The sequence below is a fragment of the Phascolarctos cinereus genome, unplaced genomic scaffold, assembly GCF_003287225.1.
Source record: "Phascolarctos cinereus isolate Bilbo 61053 unplaced genomic scaffold, phaCin_HiC Scaffold_8;HRSCAF=390, whole genome shotgun sequence".
NCBI classification, from domain to species: domain Eukaryota; kingdom Metazoa; phylum Chordata; class Mammalia; order Diprotodontia; family Phascolarctidae; genus Phascolarctos; species Phascolarctos cinereus.
Genome location: NW_027556291.1, coordinates 53177440 through 53204321, shown reverse-complemented (window position 1 = coordinate 53204321; position 26882 = coordinate 53177440). Strand labels below are relative to the sequence as shown.

The 26882-nt window shown below is 39.1% G+C and overlaps 1 protein-coding gene across 1 annotated transcript in view; it reads right to left on the bottom strand.

Annotated features, from left to right (window-relative positions):
- Positions 1-307: 307 nt before the first annotated feature.
- CUL4B (cullin 4B) overlaps positions 308-26882 on the bottom strand; it is a 45716-nt gene continuing 19141 nt past the window's right edge. The window contains exons 10-21 of the mRNA XM_020975110.2: positions 26674-26741; positions 25281-25399; positions 24146-24338; positions 15809-15913; positions 14851-14961; positions 14314-14399; positions 13346-13453; positions 12618-12731; positions 11667-11772; positions 6753-6925; positions 5268-5420; positions 308-3495 (exon numbers count right to left, since the gene is read on the bottom strand). Of these exons, the coding sequence (XP_020830769.1) occupies positions 3400-3495; positions 5268-5420; positions 6753-6925; positions 11667-11772; positions 12618-12731; positions 13346-13453; positions 14314-14399; positions 14851-14961; positions 15809-15913; positions 24146-24338; positions 25281-25399; positions 26674-26741 (1432 nt within the window). The 3' untranslated portion in view covers positions 308-3399. The remainder of the gene's footprint in view (positions 3496-5267; positions 5421-6752; positions 6926-11666; positions 11773-12617; positions 12732-13345; positions 13454-14313; positions 14400-14850; positions 14962-15808; positions 15914-24145; positions 24339-25280; positions 25400-26673; positions 26742-26882) is intronic.

The window sequence follows — 26882 nt, the reverse complement described above, 5'->3', positions numbered from 1 at the left end:
CTTGAATTGAACAACACTGGGAAAATAGCAGTACGAGTATTATGCCCATTTCATGGATGGGGAAGCTGAGCCTCAAAGGTGAAATTTATTGCTTATCGATATGCAGCTGGTTAAGCATTGAAAGTGTTCAACCTCTAGTCTCTGGACTCCAAGCCCAGTCTGCTGTCCTTCCCCACAGGCTAGAGTATCTTTGAAGTCCTTGGTGTCTACACTAAATTCTTTGAGCATGTGACATATTATGGTGATGAAGAGCTAGCATGCAAGGTGAAGAAAATAAAAAGGCATTTTAAACACACAGACGAGTGGCTTAATCAACACGAAACTTTTTAATAAAGAACACAAAATACCCAAAGACTCACTCTTTGAAAGGACACGTATTTACATTATTTACCAACTTCGGAAAGCCTCAGTACCCACTGTGAAACTGTTAGGAAACATGGCAAAGATTTCATGTGTGCTTAAGGGTAAAAGCAAGTCACAAGCCCTTTGAGGACTCTGCAGTGAAAGAGCACGTTCCCGTATTCTATCAGCCAAGCTTTGCAAAGGCTTCCTAGGCTAGTTCCACCCCCTCCCCACACGCATCCTTCAGATACAACTCGTGGAGAGTTGTTCTACAAAAGCCTATTCCATTTGGGATGGAATGCTGCTGGACTCTTGCAACTTAAAAACAATCAAAATAACATTGAACAAAGTGTCCAATTAGATGCTTCCAGATGGACAGGTGACATCTCAGCTTAATGTTAAATAAATGTTGATAGTCAAGGGACTGAAAAAAATAAAAATTCACAAGGACCAGCAGAATACAAATGAAAATCGCACCGAGCTATGCAGCTCCCTCATTTGCTATGGTCTTGTTTTCTCATGAATGATGGGCTTTGGCACATCCATGTAAACCAGTGAACAGAACATATTTATCACGTTTCTGCAAATGATTATTCAAGAGTGGTCATTTTTTTTTTACTTAACTATCCAAAATTGAATTGATAAAAAGTGAAAGGCAAAGTTCATGGGTATATATATATATATATATTTAAAATCTTTAACCTACAGATAAATAGAATAAAATGTAATTTCTCATGAAGTCGGCTGCTGTGAATTGCATGCAAGAGGTATTCTCTTTGTAATCTATGGCTAGATGCTGACACAGATGTGTCAGTTGTGGAGCTGGCCTGGGTGCCCTGAGACTGGCATAACCACAGCCTGGCTTGAGGATCTCCTGAAGGAGATTGCTATGACATAAGGACTGATGCCCAAGCTACAAGAGCTTCAGAAGAACCAGGCAAGACACACAGGATACAAGGAGGATAACGATGGAAAAGTCTTCCTCTCCTCTCCAGAGACCTAGCTTGGTTTTGCTGGGGTATGTTTTGTTTGCTGGCCTGACAAGCCATGAAGCTCCACCTCTCATTTGAGAAGGGCACATGGCAAGATCAGAAAACTCAATTTGGACCTTCATAGGGTTTACCCTTTAAACAGGTCTATGGTGGCAAATTATAAAATTCTTTAAAGCAGGGAATTTTGAAGCCAATACTCGATTATTTTAAGGATCTCTTTTTCAGAAATTTTTTAATAAAAATTTTTATTGGAGAAAAATAGGGACAGAGGGAGGAAAAGTGGCCCAGAACTTACCCAACTAGGGAAGAACAGCTCTAAAAGAAAATCCTTTATAATTTACAAAGATTTTTCAATTTTGATTGTTTCTCCTGACACTTCCTATTTTCTGAGTAACTGCTCTTGTTTCAATTGATGCAGCCTCCAGTTTTATAAGGGTGGTTTGCATGGCAGGGGGAGGGGAATTTCTTTGAGGAAGGGACCTACCTACCTTCTAATGGTGGGTGGAGTGGTAAGGCTCAGGCAAGGCCAAGCCCACCTGAGAGGGTGATAACTCATGGCAATTTCCTTGTCAGAAAAGCACTGGGCAAGAAAGGAGAGAAGGAGAGGACATCTAGGATACTGAAAAGCTGAGGCTTAAGAAAGGGTTGGGAAGGCCTGTCAAGGCAACCTCTTGTTAAGATAACCACATTCATATGAAAAGGTGCCAGAAGAGAGGAGCATTTCCTAGAGCTGGCCTCAGAAGACCACTAAGAGGAAAGGCTTAAGGGAATTTAATCGGCAAACAGAAAAGGCAAAAAAAAAGGCTCCTTGGCTGAAGGTTAGGATTAACATCTTCCCTTCCTTGTGGCTTCAAAATGGTGGTGACATGGGTGCAACGTTCCAAAATATTATGCTAGTTTGGGGTTTTTAGAGGCCACTTATTTCCTGCTTGCACTGCAACATGGATCTGATGCACTGTGGGCTATAGCATAAATCTCACCAAAGCACATGTGCACAGTGGGAGAAAAGCAGCCTTTTTATTCTCCAGACTCCTCCGAAATTGGAAAGCTCAATGGCCTTACTACCCTTTTCTGTGGTCAGTCATTCCAGCTTGGGACATTCTCTTGCACAGTGGGTGGCATCTGTGTTGTGACTGTGTGTCAACTCTTTACACCGCAAGTGATTTTGAGAGGCAGAGAGGGACCAGCATGTCCTCTCCTTGAAAATCCCCAGATTCTGAAGGATTTTCTATTCTAGGACTTTTCAAGGAATTAGAATAAGGATGGGAGAAAATAAGTTTGCCTTCAAATGGAAAAGAAATCTGGGATGCTTTCAGAAACCTTAGCCTAGAAAAGAGGCCATCGCTGTGCTAGGAGGGTGAGCACAGCTGGGTGAGGGGCAAATGTCACTTGTAGCTTCACGGGGGCTTGTTTTCACAAAACAGTGTGATTCTTGCTTCACCTGCTCAATCTTTAAGGAGCAGCTGCTCCAAAAACTTAAAGACGGTTTTTTTCTGCATAAGATTTGTTTTAAAAACATCCTTTCAGTGAAGTAGAACATTATGAAGCAAATGTCAATACACTTGACCACTTAGTTCTCTTTGCAAGGGAAAGCACAAAACATGGGTAAGTAACCAAAGCTCAGGGTGGTTTTTCTCTGTACGGTATGTCACATTTGCATGCACTTCAGGCATCCTGGGTAAAGCCTCCTGTATAACAACTCGAATACTGCCTCCTAGTCACGGTGCATATAAAGGAATCCACACTCCCCCCCGCCCCCCCAACCAACCACAGGGACCCTTCACAGACCCCACATCAAGGGAAGCATGAAAGATCAAATTATTCAGAATTTGTTGCCATCAACTAAACATGCAAAGAGTTCAACAGCATTCTTCTTAAATGTAAACCGTGCTCTTAAATGGGCATATTAACCACTGAAAAAGTCCATTTTATTATACTTTTCCATGAAATGGCTTTCACTCATTGAGTCATCGGAAGTAGAAAAGAAGTCAATTAATTGGAATAACAGGCTAGTTTATCCACTGGCAACTGTGTATGATATAACAAGTGCTCAAAGGCGAACGTTTTAGGCAATGTAGTTGTACTGGTTGGGATTCTCTTTGTCTCTTTCCATGTAATCCCTGTCAATTAAGGATTCTATTCTCTTCTTGAGATCAGCAGGCTGGAAAAGAAGGCAAAGGAAAACCTGAAGGAGAGGCCTCAGATGAGTTCCAAACCCCCTTCCCTCAGAAGACCAGGCTGAGGGCGAGCTACCTTCCATTCTGTACTGGGCACTCTCTAAGTCACAGGGACTTGTTGAACTATACCAAAAACTAAATAAAATAGGAGGGGAAATCCATTATCATGTCTTTAGGGACACTGCCATGCCACAGTATATTTCCAATATTCTGCTTCCTTCATTTTCAAATAAGCAGAAGTAGTAATAGTAGAAGAGGGTCTGGCTGCATCAGATATACAGTGGGAGTGAGGCCTGTGCCCTCACCTCTATTCACTTCTGTACCTTGATCTATATTATGTATGAGTGCTATGTACCTTCTCTGCCCTGGCATCATTCAGAACTTCCTGCTCCTTCTAGTCTCCATACTATTTAGAGGGGACATTTCAGAGCTGAGCACTCCTGAATGCTTTGGTAACGAAGGATTAATACATATAAAGTTAGAATAGAACTTATTCAGTACATTTCTTTCAGCATTCTCAAAGAATCGCAGAAAAGTCAGAGCTGGAAAGAACCTTGGGGGCTAAGTGGCTCAACCCCTATATCTAAAAATGCTTTGAGATCTCCAGTGAGATGGAACCTATTCACTGCCTACCAACTGGCCCATTCCCTCTGTGGTCACCTCTCATTGTAAGAGGGAAGAGCTTTTCTTTACATTTATCCAGTTCTCAGGAAATTAAGGATACTGACTCCCTGCAGACAGTTGGACAATATTACTGTACTCTTTAGGTAAGAGCTATGCATTTTTTCCCCTGAAAAATTTGTGAGTTGAATTTTATAATAATAATAATAATAATAATAATAATATAATAATAATAATAATAATAACAACGTATTTTAAACATGTGACTAGGGAACCGACCATTTAAAGGATCTATTCTGGCAAAGTAAAAAAGTCCTTTCATATTAACCATCCCCTGTATCTCCTGCCCCTAAAAAAGGATCAGTCCAACTCTCTGCATTGCCAATGTCTCTTAAAGCAAGGCAGACATCAGAATTCAGGAGTCCTGGATATTATGTGAATGAGCATTTCCATCGGCCACTACCCACTGATTCGGAACATTTCAGAGTGGGATGCTCCCTGAAGGTAGGCACTGTTTTGCTTTCATGCCTCACACAAAAGAGGGGTTTAATAAATATTCATTAGCTTGGTTTTGCTGAATCGAATTGAACAACTGCAAAATTGCTAACCCTATAATTTACCAGAATTACACTCTGCTATTTCAAGGCATACCATTCGGTGATGGTTAGGGCAGCTAGCTGCTCTGGCTCTGTAGGTGATTTTTTTCTCAGCTCATAATTAGATAGGTTTAGTTACTGGGCTTCCTATCAATAATATCAATTCTAATTTCATTACAATAGAGAAGTTGAGAGCTGATTTTATGGACTTACAGGTGACATAGTGAAAATAAAAAGGAGATGATTTGAAAAGAATCAACTCGAAAATTTTCTGCAAAATCTCACAGGTACCCTTGAGCCGTAAAGGCCTTTTAATAAAACTGTTCTTCCCCTGAAACCTGTCTTTTAAAAGAGCGTTGCTATCTAATAATGCTATGAGAACCTAAAAACCAATCTAAGGGGTCAATGGGAAATCAAATCCTTTTTTTCTCTCCAAAAGAAAAAGGGCCAAGACTCAAATGTTCACAATGACACTCCCTCTACCCTCTTTTAAACTAGAAGCAGTTTCTACAAGCAAAGGCAGGTGCTTGATCACTCACCTTAACCGGGAACTTCAGCTGGTTATACACTTCAGAAACCAGCAGATTGTGGCCAAGGGCCTTTCTCATCTTCATGATTCTCACAATTGCAGCATCAATTTGATACTGTCGATCCTGAAAGACCCTTTCTGTAGTGCTTGCTTGTTCCTCTACCTGGAAGGTCAGGGGGGAAAAAAAAGGGGGTTGAAGTATTACTATCAAAACTCAACTGTTCCTGGGCTGCCTACCAAATGTTCACATTTGATGGACATGGTATGATTATTCTTTAAATCATCTAGGACTTCTCTAAAGGAACCTTTATAAAGCAAAAGGCATTGCCATCTGTCCAGTGGATTGGGCCTTGGATTTGGATTGACTCCAAATTGGACTTGACGTTGCATTTTTCCCATTAGCTGTGGGTTTGGCACTGAAGCTCTCAAAAGCATTGGGCTTCTCAAGTATAAAATGAGAAAAATACAAGTACTTCCACAAACTACATCTCATCAGGCCATGGCGAAGAAAGCACTTTATAAACCGTGCCACATTGGAGCTCAGGGGCACAGGGTGAGAATGGAAAGGGGACCTGCAGATCAATCTAAATTGGGCCTCCCTTCCCCCGACCATTGTACAGGCAGAATAGGAGGCCTAGAAATGGCCACATAAATAGCCCAAGTGTTCACTCCAACACTTGGATTCCAAATCCTGGGCCCCACCAGCACAGCAGGCCAATTGCCTCATCAAATTAAACCAAATGAAGGGAGAAAAAAGTCTGTGCTCTTTTCCAAGTTCTGCCCCCTCTCTCATTCTTGGAGCTGTTTTATCCAATGTTGGAAATGGACTCATGCTAACACACCCATGGGCTTTTAGTGACTATAGCATTTGTCTGGGAGATGGCAGGGCCTAAGGGTGGGGTTCCCCCCAACTGAGTAAAGTTGAGTCATCTGGCTATGGTTTGCACCTGTGATCTTTGTTTATGTCAGGAACACCCTTCTTAGACCCCAGCACAAACTCACTGTAGTGATTCCAGACTTAGATTTGGAAGGACCAAGAGCTGTCAGTACTTAGATTGGTTTGATTCCTAAACATTTTACAGACAGAACCCGGGCTGAGGAGTACAAGGTTTCCGGGAGAGCTCCAGAAAGGATAAAATGAAGACAGAATTATTTCCAAGATGTGTCATATATCCCAACACCCATATCCAAAGGAACCCTTTTGGAGACAACGCTTGCCTAATCCCAAAGACAGTAATTTAAGTAGAAAATTGACATTCTAAACTAAAAGCTTCTGAGAGTTCCAAATTGATGCTATGATTATGAGTTTTTCTTTGTACACAAAGATGATCACAACTGAAGCTCATCTAACTTGGGAGATTCTTCTTCAAAGTACTCCTCACTCTAACAGATCAAGCAAGACATGATCTCAGTAAAAGAGTAGTAGGACAGAGAGTTCATCTTAAAAGCATCAAGGAGAGGCAAGAGGCATTACAAAATGGAGAAAAGAAAATACCGTTTCTTTCATCTGGATCTGATTGATTTTTATCCTGAAGAGCTTGTGTCTGAAGTCATCATTGCAAATAAATTTATCACCATCTTCCACATCTTTGCCCTTTGGATTTTTAGCCAGAACTCTAGCTTTGCCACAGGCTAATGACTGCAGTGTTCTCCTTAATTCTCCATCCTCTGAAGAAGAAACAATGGTTTAGGATGTAGGTCCTTTCCTCCCAGACACAAACAAGTAAGAGAAATTTTTTAAAAGGGGGCTGGGGGAGATGTTTCCTAATGCCATTTTCTTCCACCTCACATACCCTCTACCCCAATTCCCAGCCTTCCCTTGCAACAAAGGTCAAAATGAAACAAAACAAAAAAACCAGTTCAGCAAAATCACCCTAGATATTGGCGCTATCTGGTGGGCACAATATGCCACACCCAGAGTTCCCCCACATCTCCAACCAAAAGGAGAGCAATGTTTAATTTGGGATCTGGCTCCTGTCCCCATCCCTCCACTAGGGATGTTGTGCAGAGAACCCTGAATATGGAATCAGGAAAGAGCTCAATTTAAATTCTGGCTCTGATACTTACTAGCTGTTAGATGGACCAAGGGCACATTACTTAAAACTGGCTAATCTGAACAAGAGGGATAAGAATACTCTCACTACTTACCTCACAGGGTTGTTGCAAGGAAAGCAGTTTCTAAACCTTAAAGCACTATAGAAATGAATTATGATCATTACTGCAATTGCTCTTGGATGTTATCAAATGATGTCCTCTTTGGGCATAGCCAACGAAGGGCCTGTTCTTAAGTCTTCCTCCTGTTCTTGTAGCTTCAGTGAACAGCTCAGTGTAGATGACTGTCAACTCAACAGTTCACATCCTAACTTCAGAGAGAAACCATCTGCCTACAACTTGCTAACCTGCTGTCTCCTGCCTCGTTTCTCTGAAATCTGTTTTCGGCCTCCTTCCTGTGACAGCTAGCCATTCCACCTCTCTTCGATGATGACCAGCCCTCCTACCCCTTACCCCTCCCTGCTACTCCAGCCTCCCCTCACCTCCCTTTGCAGTCTAGACCTCACAGTCACCCCATTTAACTAGATGTTGTCCTCAAGCTTTGAATCTCGTCTCTCTATCTTCCTACGGATCACACCTTGCCAAAGGCCAAGCCTAGCTACCATCTCAGCTTTTACTCAAAGGCTGCTAAGCACTATGAGAGGAAATGGCAACTGAGATGACCAGATCCACTACAAATTTACCTTTTCTAATCTCAGCTGGTCTTAATTAATGCAAGGTAATCTTTCTATTTTTCCCTCATTGAAAAAGGCTACTCTAAACCTCTTCTCAAGCCTCACTCTCAGGTGAAGAGTTCTCTTATCCAATTGGGAGGGAAAAAAACCCTATCCATTTCCTATTTTCCACTTCAAGCCCCTCTCATCATTCTTCCATTCCCTCCTCACTTATTCCAGGCTCTGAGAAAGAGGAGCCTCTTCTTGTCAAGGATAGCCTTTCCACTCAAACCCCAATTCCATCCCCTCTCTCCCCTCCTCTGCAATCTAGCCCTTCAATCACTCCCTTACCAACTTCCTTATCTCCTTCTCCTGGTTACTTTGCTGCTGCCTGGAAATATGCATCACCATATAAGACTGTTTCTCCTTGTCTCTGTATGTACACTCAGTGCCTTGCACTGAGCCACTTGAACTGAATCTTGCCCAGTACCATAAAATTCTATCCTCCAGCCCTGTTTCCAATGACCTTAACCTCTTCCTTCTTCTTTTACAATCCTATTACAATCTGTCAACAAGCACTGAGTTGTCTTCCTTCAAAATGCCCCTTCTTCATAAGTTCTACAATATCTGCACGTGTACACTTTGGTACAGACCCTTGTCACCTTAGACCTGAAAACACCATCTTACTAGTTTGTATCTCTGCCTTTTCTCTTCTCCTCAGTGAAACTAATTTGCCATCTTTTTGTTTCAAAGTGTTGGCATTTCAAACGCCAAATGCCTACCATAGCAAGTCAAAACATTCCCTTGCTTATCTATCTACTTACCCAACGCTATTTCTCAACTACAGACAGCCTAGCCATAATGTTGGTCCAACCAACTCCTGGACATGAACAAAATCCCCTCCCTGCTTTGCTTGGTGCTTTCCAGGAGCAAATCCTCAGGTCAGATCAGCAGCTGGCCAAGGAGCACACTTGGATTAGATTTGGGTCATTTGGCCTTGCAGTACCTTGAAGACAGGTGCATCTTATAGACCACATCTGATGCAGAGGATGAAAAAGTAGAGCGATTCTACCAAGAACATCATAAGATCCTTCAATAACAGAAAATGAAACGGAACATATCTCAACTGTTAAGGAATATGTGGTGACTAATGTGGGACTCAGAATCAGCTTCTGTATACAGTCAAGTCCGATCATTTGCTTCAAAGATCAAAATTAATACTAGCTTAGATGATACCCAAAATGAGGTGATTCAAAACAAGAGAAGACCCTTACAAACCAAAATAGTCAATAAAAGCATGATTTGTGATAAAAAACTGAAAATAAAAGATGTGCCCAACAAATGGGGAACAAACTACAGTCTATGTTGTAAGCGATGACAAATGTGAAGAAATCCAAGAATCAGGTGAAAATGTAAACATGTGGAGTGACAGAGAACAAAGAAAAGAGCACCCAAACTACCACAATGTGAATGGAGCGTTGCTTTGTTTAGAGCAGACTTGTGATTTCACTGGTATGGAGAACTCCCAGGCAAGTGAAGAAATTCCTTCTACCAATATAGACCAGCGCCTGCAGGACAACACTAACAGGCAACAAAAATAAGACAATGCAGGTGCCATCCTATCAACATTACGGTGCATTTCTTTCTTTCTGTTAACAAGTGAGGAATGATGAAAGTGAGTCACAGCCACACTAAGTAGGTGGTTTTCCTTACATGTTCTCAGGGAATAAAATTGGGAGTGGGGGAATGGTGTGATTTCGGCGTTCATCGGGAGGTGTTTGTGTCAAAACAAGATATATTAACACTGAATTAGAAAGATAATGATGAGAAGAAAACGCATGCAACTACAACCGTTCCAACACAAGCTTTTTAAACAAGCTGATGACTCTGAAAAATAGACAAAAGTACTGAGACCGACATTTAGAGAAGTTTAAATGATGTAAAATAATTGTCACAAAGAGGAGGCCAAAAGAGCCCAGAAAGTGCCCCAGCCAACAAACACTGGAAAGTAAAAGCTCCTCTGCAAAACATGATGGAGGAAAATTGCAAACTACAAATAGCACCTCTGTAACAAGCCACAAGATGCAGTTAGCCAACCCTGAGACCCAACTAAGCCAAATCAGCTCAAGAACACTCATGAGCCAAAGTAAAAGGAGCAAAACAAATAGACCCAAAATGGGACAGATCGGCCAGTGTTTCTATAGTGATTTATTCTCATCGCTGATGACGGTGAAAGGACATTTGAATTCTCGAACACTTCAGCACTTGACAGGCTATGTGAGAAAGCAGAAATGACACACAACAAAATCAAGCTGAGAAGAGCAGCTGGAACTAACCAACTATGTAAAGAGAAAAAAAAATATGTAAAGAAATCCAAGTGGGAGATGACAAAACTCAAAAGGGATCAAAATTTCACCCTTTTCCTTCCAAAAGAATGGGAAAGTATACAGATGATGTCATTACCTCCAAGAAAGAGAACGGAGAAATCAGCAACTAGTGACTAGCAGCTTACTTTTCCATCTCTATAATAACCTCTGAGGATAGGCCTTGCACATCTTATGGGTATCTTTAAGGAAAACGGGGTAAACAGGAACAAAACTGCTTCACAGACAATTCTCTGTAGAAATGTCTTCAGGGTCACAGACTTAACTAAGATGGAGAAAATCTAAGATCCCACTTTGTTATGTATTCTTCAAGTCTTCCATCCAATAACCATAAATCACACTAAATTACTTGACAGATAACAAACACTGAGATAACCTTGTTCCAGAATCCCCTAGTTAGCAACGCTGAGAAGCCCAAACAGGGAGACCCATTTATCAAAAGTCTTCTCACCACTGTCACAGGAGATGACCTGTACAAAGTACAAGTGAAAGATGAATTCCCTTTAGATTGTGAGGGCCTCCATATCTTATCTGCAGAGGACACTTTGCTGACTACACTAAGCCCCAAAAAACAGTGATGCCTCCTCACTAGCCATGGCTACCACACAGTGTGAAAAACACAAATGAAGAATGACATGCATTTATTTGGATGGGACCCAGAACTGAAGAGAATGAGAAGAGCAGGCAGGATGGCATTTGAGAAAATGTGGAGTGCTTTCCATGATCTCAGGCTGTTTCCTACTACAAAAGCCCATCTTATCAATGCTAAAATACTCCCATTTACTGTTACATGACTTCTGCAAATCATAGAACACCAGTCTCAGAAGAACTAAACTTACTGGAGATGCAAAGGACAATGTAGAGCCACCTTACTCTCCTGCAGCCTACTCATACCAAAATGACGTGCGTGACAAGAGGTATAAAACATATTATCAAGGACACAGATGAGAAGAAAAGGAGGTGGGGCCAGTCAAAAAAAGGGGTGAAGACAGCAGATTATCTGACTGTGGCACTGGGAGCCACAACACACTCAACACCCAAGAGGAAGGCCTATCAGGCCTTGATTTACTTCTCCATGAAGGATTTCTGGAAGAACACAGACAGGAATATGAGAACAGCTGGTTATTATCTGTACTGTAGTATGAGTACCACTGGTGAGATCACAAATCCATTGAAGGATACCTGCTGTGCTTAGAAGCAGTATCACATGTAATTGTTCTGAAATCACTGTTCTCTCTGCCTCAGAAACTCTTGAGGGCAGCCAGGCCCTACAGTATAGTACTGAGTATTAACCTGAAAGTTGACAAATTCAGTACAAACCTATTCCTGTAGCTTGCTTGATGTCTTCCAAACTGAATTCTTCACCTTCATTAAACATTAGCAGCACCAGAGTTTGGAAAAGAGACACCTGGAGTTCCTTTTTCCCCTGATGAATAAAGACAATGGTTAAACATTACTATGAGAGGCAGCATGGCCTAGTGAACAGAAGGCTAAAGGGGACCTGAGTTCAAGTTCTGCCTCTGACACATATGGGGTGTGTAACCCTGGGCCAAGTCGTTTAATTTTTCAGTGCCCCAGGCAACAACTATTGAAAAACTTCAGTTACAGACAGTTGCTGACCTGCACCAGTGGAAAGAGTCTGCTACACAGATGAAACTGGTCTAGAACAACAAAAAAACCCCACATTACTATAAATTCATTCACATTTAAGAATAAATCAAATTACAAATTTTTTTATAAGCATTTTTCAGTGCCTGATTTTGGCGGGTTTAAAGACTCAGATAAGGATTATCTAGAAAAACTGAAGTGGTAACATGGCATATGCAGGGAGAAAGGATCCCCACTTAAAGTCCCTTCTAACTACAAAATTCAAATTAAACAAATGGAAAGGGGCTGTGTTTCTCTCATCTTCCAGTCTATTGATCAAGAAAAAGCAAAGAAAAAAAGCTCCCTTTAGCATTAAATAATCTTGTGGACTCTGTCCCACCCCCACAGCTCCCCCATATCCCACCATGTGGATTCTGCCCCAATTGGCAGAGGCAATGTTTTTGTTTCTGCAGCAAGTTATTACAGATCACATTCTACAAAGGGCCCCCTAAAGAGCAAAAACCTGCCAAGGCTAGAGTGAAAAGGCATCACCATACCATGGAACTATTTCGGATAAACGGACAAAAAAGAAAAGGGTTAGATTTTTTTTTTTAAATGCTCCTGGAAAGAAGAATGATTAAGTAGACATGAGGAAGATTCAAAACTCTGAGAGCATCCACTTGCCTCTTTAAATTCTGCTTTTAGTACACAATGTCCTAGAGTTGATTGCCACTGAAGCTTCCTCCCACTGTGTTTACCCAAGTAAAAAGTCTTGAAAATCTCCTGAAGTCTTACCATCTAATGAAAAACAAAACCAAAAAAAAAAAATCAAAACAACTTTTAATTAAGGCCTGTCTTCATATACTACATTTACCATTCCTTAAAACATATAACTGAAAGTTACACTGTGTGTTTGTATGTCTACCATTAGAAGAACATGAACTTTGAGATGTTTTCTAAGTTATGATGGAATATTATCCAGTTCAGCTACCACCATGCCACACCTTTGTGAACCAGCTGCATGGAAATGGGTACACAGCCGAGGAAGGGAATAATCTGTAAGGAATGGAGCCTAAAAGGGACTGGACATGCAATTGACCTCATCAGCTATACTCCAAAGAAATGAACTAAGCAAAAACACATTAACATGACAACGTCAGAGTATACAGCTTGTATTTGGTGCCTGTGTCTCTAATGAAAAACAAGAAATCTTACAGCTATAGCTACACACATACACACACACACACACGGAGGAATTGGGCTTGGAACCTTTTTGGGCCTCAATTTCCTCCACTATAAAATGAAAGGGATGGACTGACTGGACTCAATGACCCCCAAAGCTCCTTCTAGCTCCAAATTCTATATATTCTGAGCTATTCCATCTAACATTTAAGTTCCAGTCAATGACTTACCTCAGCTGGTAAGTGAACCTCCATAGGCACATAGGTTGGCCAATAACCCATTGTCAAGATATTCACGGTTAACTCAATGCTCCCAGGAAAATTTTGGTTTTGCATATACTATAAGATCAACACACAATGAAATCTCATGAGAAAAAGATGTGTAAATCCTTTCTTAAAGTACATTTATATTTTATGTTACAATAGTCCATTTAAGAGACTCCAAGGGGCAGCCAGGTAGATAGAGCACCAGCCCTGGAGTCAGAAGAACTTGAGTTTGAATCTAGCCTCAGACACTTCCTAGCTGTGTGACCCTGGACAAGTCACTTAACCCCAATTGCCTCCCCTCCCCAACAAAAAGAAATTCCAACTCAATCCTTTAGAAATAGCACCTACTACCCCCCCACCTTAAACAATCATATGCAATTATCATAGAATCATGAATATGGTCTCCTATGCAACACAGCCCAAATGAACACAATGTGTAAGGATGCCAAAGGGAAGCAGCACCAACTATCACAAAACTTCATCAGATGCTTTACCATGTGTTTATCAAACCATGGCTTTACCTTTACCCTGGGATCTTTCAATTTAATAAATGGTCATTTTAGGGGCCATCCTATAAAGCACTTTTTTATGTTTCGTGTCATATTATTATAAACCTCAGATGCAACATCAATAGAACCAATTAAACTTGGCTTGCAACTGTTCCCATTTCCAGCTGCTCCCCCCCTCCCCCCGCCCTGCTCTTCAGGGCTTCTGGTCCACTCCCCCCTAACACAGGGTGATCTGCAATGACCCTAAAAGCTCTCCAAACATGCTGAATGGCTTTCCCTCTTCATCTGTTCTCTTTTGTGATGAGAGCAGAATAAGTCTGAAATGCTTCCTGGCTCAAGCCTGTTTTCTTCTCCTGATACCCACCATGACCCACACACAGAATGAAGAAGATGCTGTTTAGCTTTGGGGCCAGTGGCAACTACCTGTTTGAACTGAACCATGATGTCTTTCGACAGCTCCATGTCTTTGAACATCCCTTCCAGTTTGCTGGTGAATGCAGCTCCACATTCTATGGGAGAAACATCATACTATGCAGAACGTATGACAAGACTTTTAAGAATGAAGAATTTCTAGCTGAAAAGGTGCATTACCATACAATATCCATAATGTGTTCTTAAAAGTTAAAAGAAAAATAAACTCAAACCCAGTACCCCTGACCACTAATGCAAAGTCCAAATTCTCGATCCCAAAGTGACCGTATCTCATATCTGGGCAATCAAATAAAGTAGGACAGTTTAAAACAATTTACAATACAAAAAAAAATCCATGCCTTCTGTCCCGCCTTAAATACAAGAATATACTTGTCTTAGATTGGCAAAAAATGCCATGAGACTTGTTCGTCCCATTTCATTTTTCATTAATCCAAATCGCTTAAGAAATGACAGGAAAAACTGGACAATTTACAGAAAGGTACAAAACTGAAATTACAGAAAGGAACATCAAGAGAGTAAGAACTATACCATGCTTGAGTTTGGAAAGCATTGACTTCTCAGCATCTACTGATGCACTCTTTCCAACCAACAGTCTCTTGGCTAAATCCTTCTTATAAAAGGCTTCAAAGACATCTTTACCTGCAACATTTAAAAACAAAACAAACAAGAACCTGCAATGAGAAAACCTAACAAAATGTTCACTAATAACACAACCACAATGTATCACAACTACATTATTCAAAAGTTATTTTAATAGAACAGGGAAAAAAACACTGGATTTCAAGTCTAGCACCAGAGTTCAAATCTTAGCTTTTCTATATACTTCGTGTGTGACCTTGGGCCAGCCCCCTTCCCAGGCTGGGGCTCACTTTCTCTTCTGTAAGAGGAGGAAGCAGGGACAGGATGAACAATAAGATCTTTTCTTGCACTAAATCCTATAGGCCCAAAGGTCTAGTTACTCCACTGGACATATGACATTGGTCTGAACACAACCCTTACTGCTAAAAGACTGATGTGAAAAGGAAAAAAAATACAATGACATATGCTAAAAAAAAAAAAATAACCTTATTTATAGGCCACACTCAAGTTTTATATAAGCCAGATTCAGAGAAAGAGTGAGGTCTATGTTCAGGCTAATACAATAGTTAAACTGTGCCTGCCACTAATAAGGTACATTAACACAAGGATCCAAATGAAAAGAGTGGTCAAAGCTCCAAAGAAACATTGCCCATTGGCCATTTAGCAACAACCTCCCCTACTTGTTTCAAGTAGCTTGCAACCAACAATCCTTGTTAGAAGGTCAAAACCAAAGTACAAGACAGTTCTATAATGAGTCTAAGTCAGCCTGATGAATTCAACTATAGGAATAAGATCCTTACCTCTGTCTCTTCAACTCAATATTCCCACCAGAATACACATAGCTCCTCTGTGGAGTGCTTGGCTTTAATTGGAGGGAAAAAAGTTCCCACAGTTCAGAATCACTCACCGTAAATGAACCGAAATATAATCATAATCTTGTCCAACATTTTCTCAAGTTCTTCATCTGTAGCTTCTTTGTTACCTGCACGGAGCTTTGAATCCACATACTTTGCTAAAAAACAAGGGGAAAATGGGTTATTTAATGATGCTTAGTGGGCAGACATCCTACCAAGTAGGCTCACCCCACAGTTCTTTCACCCCTGTAGAGGCAAGGCACATGCAGGGTTTGCAAAGCCCCCAGAAACATTCACATCCATTTATGATTTTTTAAAGAAAGCTACAATGTGCCTAAGAACTGCTAGACAGATGATTAATTTCTAGTTACACTTCAAGATGGTCCACAATAAACCAAAACCAAGATGCCAACCTACCCATGGCTCACATATTCTACCAGCACAAAATACAACAAATACTAAACTTTACTCAAGATACAGTGTCTTTCTAAAGCATCTGGGGATCTCTATCACATGTTTCAAAAGAATGCTTTGGCTCTCCTATAACAGTAACACATACAGAGGTTTTAAGATGACTAAATCTGTAACATGGGAAACAGAAGAAGTGAGTGGGCAAACATCTGGCTTTAGAAAGTTTCATATGTGCTCATACCCCAAAATGTGAGCAAGTATGTACTGTATGTCTGCGTGTGTGTGTGCGTGTGTGTGTGTGTGTGTGTGTGTGTTTGTTCCAATCCTGCTCCCAAATAGGAAGCAATAAAGAAATGAAGTTACTTCTTACAGAGGTAATTATTGGTTTTCCAGGAAATGAGATCTAGGCTGCTGTCTGAGGCTATAGAGGAATTCTGAAGTAACGGTGATCCCTTTCACCTAATGCTAAAATCAGAAAAAGCAAGCCCTGGATGGAACCAAATGTTATGGAGATGCCTTGCTTATATGATATTGTGGAGAAATGCACTGCGAATTTTCAGCATCACTCAGGTACCCAAACTTTCAAAAAATTTAATTAGGATGTTAGAACAAAGGGATATTTACAAATAGTAGTAGCAAAAAAATTAGAGACAAAGTACACGGGAACGACTGAATAAGTTGTGCCAAAGAAATGACATATATAAGGAAGTCTGAGAAACAAGTCAAGATCTACATAAACTAGTGCAGATCAAAGAAAACAGACCCAGGAAAACATAAGCAGTGACAATGGTGAAATAAATGAAGGTAAGAGACTTAAGGCCAAATGCAATGCCCAATGTTGAGCCACATGACTCATCCTAGAATACTTTTCCTGAAGAGGTGTTGGGGAGAAGGGGGAAAGTAGACTTCTTATTAAGTGCCTTCTGTGTGCCAGGCACTATGCTAGTTGCTTTGTCAACATTATCTCATTTGATCCTCACAAGGACCTTGGAAAGTGTTATTATTATTTCTATTTTACAGATGAGGAAAATGAGGCAGACAGGGTGGAGTGACCTGCTCACGGTCACACAGCCAGTAAGTGTCTGAGACTGGATTTGAACTCAGAAAGATGAGTTTTCCTGACTCCAGGTTCTGAACTCTATCCGCTGCAGCGCCACCTAGCTGCCTTTAGCTAAGAAACAGGAAGCAACAAAAGGCTCTGAGTGAGTATTCAAAAGTATCACAACTCAGGCATTCATAAGAACTCCTCAGGCTAACACTCAGTGCTTACTTCCTCTTACTTTAGTCATAATTCTAACATGCCTAGTCACAGGTTGTGATTAGTCCTCAACAGATTAGAGCAGAACACTGGAAATAGGGGCTGGAAGTACTTAGCACAGCTCAGGGAGAGCAGGCGGGTTGACATCAGAAACAAATAACAGCTGAAAGCAATAGAGAGGACAGAAGCATGAAGTCTGGGGCCATTTGGTATGGGAACAAATGGTCCTACATGTTATTCGAGAAAGCTTCATTGTTCTATTCATTGTTCTATACATACAATGAGATGTATACAAATATTTCGAGAGAAAAGTGTAATTCAGTAGCTATAGGCTGGCCTTAGAGCCAGATGCAACTAGGGTCAAGCCTCATCTGGGCTGTGTGGCCCTGAGTAAGTCACTTAACCTCTCACCACCCCACTATCACTTAGAAAAGACTTACTGATCTGCACCAACAGAGAGAGTTTTCAAACCAGGAATTCCTGAAACTACTGAAAAACCAAATTTGGAATAAAAATCAAACACTGATACAAAGATAATTCTGTGTACGTGTGTATGTATGTATGTGTGCATGTGTGTATGTGCATGTACTTGCTCTACCTGCCAGGCAGTTAACAGTCTTAAACTGAGAAGAAGTAACTTGGCCCAGGAACCAAAGGCAGCACAGGGCAGAAGTATGACTTGAACCAAGGACTTTCAAAAGTGGGTCTCTAACCACCACATGGGAACAGTGTGGTGTGTTGGCTAGAGAGACAGCATATGATGATAACAATAAGGAACACTGCTAAACTAACATTTATATATTTGTAAAATACTTTGCACATATCTCATTTGAACTTCACCACAACCCAGGGAAATAGCGAAGTATTATTGTCCTCATTCAACAGCTGGGTAAACCGAGGATGAGAGAGGTTAAGTGGCCTGCCCAGGGTCACAAAGCCAATCTGAAGTAGGATGTAAACTCGGGCCTCTCTGACTCCGTGATCAGCTATCTATTCACTGGTCATCTAGCTGCTGTCTCATAGCTATTTTAACCCTTTCTCTTACACAGGAAAATATATCTATCAACATGTGTATATATAAACATAAATGTGTACATATAAATAAATCCACTTATATATAAACACATTTTTCCTATCTATAAAGAAGTAAAATAAATATTTTTCAACTCTCTGTATACATAGCTACATTTTTAAAGCATCTAACCTCAGTATTGTTCTGAGGATCAAAGGAATTAACACAAGTAAAATGACTTGAAAACCTTAGAATGCAACAGAAATTCAAGCTATGGCTATACATATTTTTCAGTTATACATCCACTTAGATATTTCATACACAGAGACAAGTGAGATATAGTTTAACATACAAATGAGGGACAGATACATGTATTAAATATATGTAAAAATGGAAATATGTAACGAGAATGGTAATATATGAAACACACATATGAATGGAGACCTAACGAATGAATGGCTACACACATGGGAAACGTGAGAACCAACCCCTAGGCATAGATACATAGGTAAATATACAAAGATAAATGTGAAATACGAAGAAGTGCATACAGGTGAATTATGAGGGAATGAGAATATATACATGTGAAATATAGATGAAAACTAAATATATGTATGACAGATAAAACACAATTTTTTGAGTGATAAATAAATGCAAATGAATATATGTGAAATTAATATGAACTGCTATATCACATACATGAAAACATGTGTTCCACATATAAGAGAAACATTAATAGATATATAAATATGAAACAATCTGATGAATATGTGTTAATAATATATAACATGTACACAAATGAAAATCCATGCAGGCATGTGAGGAAACATCGATAAGGACACCTGGGTAGCAGAGGGAGTGAAGAGCTGCTGCTGGAGTGGGAATAAGGCCCGAGTTCAAATCTTGTCACTTACTGACTGTATGAGCCTGAGAAAGTCAAACCTCTCAGTCTCAGTTTCATTTCTAAAATGAGGATGATAATAGTACCTAATTCACAAGGTTGTTGTGCCAATCAAATGAGATAACATACATAAAGGGTTCTGCAAATTTTAAAGTGTTAAAACAAATGTTTGCCATTAGTATGGTTATTTTAGCGTTACTATTAACACAGGAAGGGGTGTGTGTGGGTGTAAAAATGTGTGAAACATATCAGAAACATGGGTAAATGGATATACATATTATGTAAAACATACAAATGGATATTCTGAGACATTCAAACAACATATAAGAAAAGCTTATGGAGATATATGCATGGAGGTACATAATAACGCATATTAATGGAATTATATAACTTCATACATATGAAATATGTATGGAGATGTATGTATACAACTATGTTTGAGTGTATGAGAAATGTCTATGAATGGAGAAATATACACACACACACATCAACAGATAGAGGAAATGTGTATGAGAGAAAAAATGCACATATATGCACATTCATCATCATACAGGTTTATAAAACACATGGAGATTTGTACAACTGCATAGATATGCAATACATATAGACGAATGGAGATATGGACATCTACCAATAGGTAGACATTAAAATCCAGATAAATGGAATAGAGTGTAAAGGAGACGTACACATATGAATGTATATATCTACATATAGATATGAAGAACATATAGATATATATACAACTATATATGTACAAAATGAAAATAAATGAAGACACATGCATACATGTGTACATATCATGTGTGTATATAAATGCACTTATAGATAGATATGTGAAATGCCTACGAATGGAGACAAATATATTGATATTAGAGATATTAACAGAGATGTATATATCTACACATAAGTGGATAAAACATATAGATGAAGATACAGATACCTATATAGAGACATATTTACCTAGAAAGATAAAATGTACATAAATAAACTATATATATGAACATCTACAGAGAGATAAAATATACATGAAGGAATGGAGATGGACATATCTACATCTATATATCTCTATGCACAGAGATATAGCTATATGTGTGTATATAGGTGAAACAAATAGAAATTCAGATCTATATAAAAGGATTTATGGAAATAAATGAGACATCTATATTATAGATAAACATCAAAATTTACATAACTAAAAAGTACACAAAGAGAGATAATAGTGCTCCCTGAATACACAAAACTATGAAAACTAAATGAATGAAAATGCCTACATACATGCACACACACAAAAGAAATGTTTATGAAAGGTGATGTGTGTATCAACACATTAATGCATATAAAACTGTATATATCTACATATACTATATAGGAAATGTACATGAAAGAAGTTACATACATTAATCTATACATGAAATTCATAGAAAGAGCTAGAGACTTCACTATCTGCATATGTATGTGTGAAGGTACTATATATAACCAAATACATATGTGTGCTTGTTTGAATAAAAACAAGTTACGCAGTCTACTATATGACAAACATGTATAAATGGAGATGTATGCAGCTACCTATCTATAGAGAGACATCTATATATAAAGATAAAACATGCATGAATGAATGGCCACAAAGACATTCATATCTAAATATATGAAATACATGTGAAGGGAGATCTAAACATATACATGCAGACATCAATATCTAGATACATAAAATGTGTATGAATGGAGAATAAAGCATCTAAACACAGAAGCACCTACATAGAAATACAAGGCATCTGAATGGAGAGGTATACATCTACGGTACCTACAGGTACCAAATAAGATTAGTACAAATGGAGATAAAGACACACACACAGAGAATACAGATGGCTATCAATACACAAGCAGGTGAAATGCGGGTGAGTTTTTAACAAAATAGATATCTGCCTGCATATAAACATCAATATCTAAAACAATTTAACAAGTACTAAGAATGGAGATACAGACATCAAAATCTAGGTAGATAAAACATGCACTAATGGAGATGGCTATACCTAGATATTACAGGTGAAACGTGTATGAACAGGTGCATAATCTACATACATGAACGTGAGATAAGTACAAATGGAGATATAGACATCTCTACATAGAAGTCAATAGAGACAATACATATGAATAAAAAAATACGTATGTATGTAAAACAGTACGAAGATGAGGGCTTCTGCATATCATTAAACATGCATGAATGAAGAATTACAGAACTACATACATATGAAACACATATGAATAAATGTAGATAAACACCTCTGAATCTTTACATATGAAATGTGGATGAACAGAGATATATACACACATACATATAAAATTCATAAAATGAATAGAAATAGAAAATAGAAATTCATATAATGAATAGAAAAAAAGAATAAAATGAACACAAAATAAATCCCTTCCCCCTCTTTTCTCTATATGAAACTCACGTGAATGGAGATGTATACTGTATAAAGATGAAAAACATATGGAGATGTATGTGTACAGGTATTTATGAAATGTGTATAAATGAACAAGGCAAACATATACATATAAGATGCATAAAAATTAATGGGCATTTACACAGATATCTATAACATTAACAGCTGAATAGAGAAAACATGAATGGAGAATATAAGTATATATTTATATCAAGTTATTTGCACACACAAAATCTAGAGTATATCTACATAGACATTTAAAATCTATATCTATATATGTGAAATGCATATGACTGTAAAGACAGAGAGACAGAGAGAGAAGGGGAGGCATCAGGGTATAGAGATATAGATAGAGGAAACACATATGAACGAACAGAACTATATCTGAAACATGGTTCTGTGTTGGATGGATGGGATGTGCCTGTGAAACACATGGGAACAGCTAATATATACATGTTAAATAGAAACATGTACATAAATATTTATCTTTACATTTAAAACATTATCTGTGATGAAATACAAACTATATCTATAGGAACAAGTATGTGTGTATGTGTGAAATGCATATACTAAGAGATACATATGCCTGTATCAGATATACAAATGGACATGTTTACTGTATATAAATAAATGCACACATGACAAATGTATATATGAATGGTTATAGATAAGAAATAAGGATACAAATTTAAAATAAAAGGCCTGGTTACATATATGAAATAGATCTAGCTATACAGGGATAGGGCCCAGATCTGTGATATCATCAGTGTAGCATGAACAATCCCTATCTACCAAGGTGGGGCTGGCACCTTCTCTGAAAGCTGGGGATAAGACTTCAAGGCTGACTCGGTATCCGCTCTACTGTGCTGCCTCTCATAGATTATGCGTGCAAAATATAAAGGGGTGTCTGTGTGTGTGTGTGTGTGTGTGTAGGAATGAATCACTGAAAAACAGCATGTACACATACACAAATGCGGAGAGTCACAATTATTGGAAAATACAAATGGGGACTCAGAGATACATAGCTATATATCTCTCAAATATATATGAATGAACACATGTAAAAATATATATAGATAATATCTATAATGAATACATATTAGGTATATACAAAAACGTGTCTACATGTGTATATATAGGGAGGTATGTATATATGTATAAAAACACACATCCCTATGTCTTATCTCTCCATCCACACAAATCTATTAGTTTTATCTTGCTATCCATCTTTAATTTTTCCTCTATCTCCAATCTATTCTGTGTATGTCTATACCCGCATATATTTTTCATAATTACACCCACATATTCTTTTCATCCAGAGAGCTCCATGTTGCTATTTCATATATTCCTCCCCTCTATCGCTCACAGACAATCATCAAGATTTCCATCCCCTTTTCTTACTTTACATGGATGTTCCCACTCCATCTTTTGAGCACAATAACTATTAATCAAAATAAAGAGGAATGGCGCAATGGAAAATTTTGTGTCAGGGAAAGTGGATTCTAGTTTCAGCTTCGCGTGGCCCTTGTTAAACACGTAACCTTCAGGGTAGAGTGGAGATAATCACAATTCTCTCGCCAGCCTCTTTCCCATGGCTTTGAGAGCTAAATGACGCATGCACAAACCCTTTAAAAACTCTCCACCACTGGGCAAATCTAAGGCAGGATGATCATCATCTAAGTGTGCACTTATCAGCTCTAAAATTTCCATGACAACCCCAATTTAGTTCAATTTATCATGATTAAGACGACAGGGATGTAGGCAATGGATTTTGGTCAACTGTTCTGAAGAGCTAATATTGTGCCCAGTTAACACTTTAGTTACCGAGACAATTCACTTCTGTAAAAATGCCTCAGTCGTTGATAATGCTGGACAAATGCGGAGTTATTGAGTACTGATAAAGCCCTTGCCCTCATGGACTCCTGGGGTGTATAGGGCTGTTTGTCCCTTTGCTTAATGATCCAAGATTGCAATTATGCTGGCTGCAAAGATACTAGACACAGTAAGATCGTACAAAAATAAGAATAAACACCCTCTGAATGAAGGCCTAAGAGGACTCTCCTTTGACTAAAGTTCCAAAAACCTTTTTGTTGTTTTGGTTTTTTTTTAAATCTCAAATTCTTGGCAATTTTCCAGATAACTGTGGTTGAAGAAGTGAGCCCCAGAGAGAGGCCAGTCACTATGTTAGGGCCTTTCACAAACTGTTCAAAGTATCTGGTACAAGAAACAGTCTTTCATAATTAGGTGCTGAGTCCCACTGTCTAGTCTATGTACATGTAGTTTTTCAGCAGGAAATCAATGGAAATAACATGAAAACCAAGGAGACCTGAAAAAAGAAGGGTGCAAAAAGGAGCAGAAAAATACCTATGAGTTCAGCAGGCTTGTTTGGTCTTTTGTTAATGAAGGTTTCAAATGCTTCTTTCATGGCATTGACAAATTTTTCATTTTTCATGAAGCAGATATCGATAATGTGGTCAACTTTATCTTTAAAATCCAGCAATTCCTGCACCATGGTCTTATCTTTTTCAGGATTAATGACAATAGTGCTACCAAATCCCTAGAAAACAAAAATTCAAAGTAAGAAATCACTGGACCTGAACATTTATCTTCTTAAAAAAGAATTTTCACTAGGTTTTTGTTCCTTTAAAATTTTGTGCACACATATAACATAGCCATTTTCAAATCAACTTTTTTAAATCTCAAAAAAAATACATGGTATCCCCATCTAGCCATTCTCTTCACTTCAATCCCCCTGAAGACATAATGTCACCCAGACAGGGCTCTCTCCTGGCAGATCCCAGCCCCTCTAGGCCTCAGAGCAGTATGTCTTATTAGATGCCAATATTGCAGTCCCTAGGCTCTAGGACCTTAAAGCTGGGTGGTGGGAGGTACCAAGTGTGGCCCTAGGTCTCTCTTTTTTTCAGCTTTTAGAAGAACTGCCAGAATGAGAACCTTTGGGGAGCCAGGATCCCCTCCATGCCATGATGAGGCAACCAAAAAGGAAGAAGCTGAAGCTAGTAGCCCCAAACCCATTACCACATATTAACCCACAGCATACTCACAGTGTATAAGGTATTGATTGGGGCATGTTTTACAAGATTGCCTCTTTTGTATTAAAGGTCAGAGAGTTAATCTCCTTAGTAGCTTTTTAAAGAAGTAGGCATTAGCATTTAGAGCCTTCAGGAAAAGACTGGGAAAATTGGGGGGGCGGTACAGCACAATTCATAATCATTTGTAGCAAAAGAAACTGTTTTCTTTCCCTCTCCACATTCACTACCACAGCTGCTCCAGCCAGGAGACGAGAGGAGAGTAACAGCTTTGGTGCTGCTTTGGTTCAGGGATAGCCAAAGCAACACATTGTCATTTCCAACTTTCTAGTTCCTAGAGTTCCTAATGTTTTAGATATGGAATGTACTGAAGACCTATATATAAAGAGGTCTTCACTGGCTGCTTTTACTACATGAGATGAAAAGAAAATTCAAGTTGAGCGTGTTAGTACCTTGATGTATTCAATCCAGTGCTGCAAGAGAACCTGAACTCCACTGCGGACTCTACTAAACAGCTGATAGAGTAGGGACAAATCTTGAATCCGATTTTCATCAAGAAGGTGATTTAAACCTAAACATTTGAAACATTCAAGCATTAAAAAAGTGAACAAAACCACTAAGTTTATTTTAAACACAAGAATCACCAGACAGTTTCATGAGCTACACATTGGTGTGTACACCATCTCCCTATCAGGGTGGACATTTGCTTTGTATTAAAAAAATAGTCACTTTGACAAGTAAAAATGGGCTTAACCCTAGTTGGACTGAGGAGCATCACTAGGTATAAGTAATTCCAAATGGCAGTTTCTCTCTTGACGTTGTAGAGTGCATCCTCTTAAACGCTGGTGCCAGAGGCTAGGCTTAACCCTTGCCAAAGAGACTAAAACCCTCTTCTATTACTTGAGGGAAACATGAGCTAAAGCTTGGGGCCCACAAATCAGTGGCTCTAGCACACTGAAAGCCAGGAGGTACACCAAGTACCAAGGCTTAGAAGTTCGAGAGTCACATGTGACATACACAAATACACCAGAGTACACTCAGTTTCAGGATTTGTCAGTTTAACACGCTTCCTTGGGAGCTTTTCCACTCGTACAATGTTAAGACAAAAAGCTGAGAAAAGACTTCTTGTATGAACTGGTGACTAGTGAACCAGACAGACTTCTTATGCAATAATGCTTTGTAGGGAATCTCATTCAAACCTACTAAGAGCCTATTCTATGATTTGTGTGATTTCCAGTGAAGATTCCTCCTCCCCTCCCCGGCAGCTGGCTCTGATCCCAAAGGTGCCAATTAAAGAGACTTTCCATAACTACAACTTTCTACTTTTACTGCTTGTCAGTCTTTAAACATACTCCAAACACTGCTTCAGATCCTTAACACCTAGGAGAGGTGGGCAAATAACATTTGCTTTTTTTTTGTCTAGGTGAAAAATCTGAAAAGCCCAGGGAATCTCAGTGATCAGATGAAATTTACAGGGGGTACTGAAAGTAAAATGAGGACCCAGGCAAGGCTCCAAACTTTACAGGCTTCACAGCAAGTGCCAACCACCCAGCATTTGCCTTTTCCACTGGGGTCCGATATATCTTATCGAGAATTCCCATTTTGCATTTCTGTTCTACATGATTATAACTCATTTTGACTCCTGACTTTTGGCAAGGATGGTAGGACATGCAGCCTTGAGGGGGAGAAAAAAATAGTTATACAACTTGGGCCCTCCCCCTACATGTATCTCCTTAGAGACAAGGCCATGGTATTAGGCTCAACAGAGAAATCTTTTCCAGATTTCCCACTTGCTGCAAACATTTTAATAAATACAATCTTTCTTGTTTATATTGGAACAATTACCTTTCTGAAGAATGGCTGTTAAGTGTTCACCTAGAAGTTGCTTTTCTACAGTAGCAATTAGTGGCTTCCTATAGAAAAAAATATGTTTAGAATTATTGACATTCCCCAACACTGGGGATTTAAAGCCTCTCCTGAAAAGAACTGTAAAATAAGCTATTTTCTGTTAGTCCCAACTTTTTAAAATCACAACCAGCAGAAATGCCCTGGTC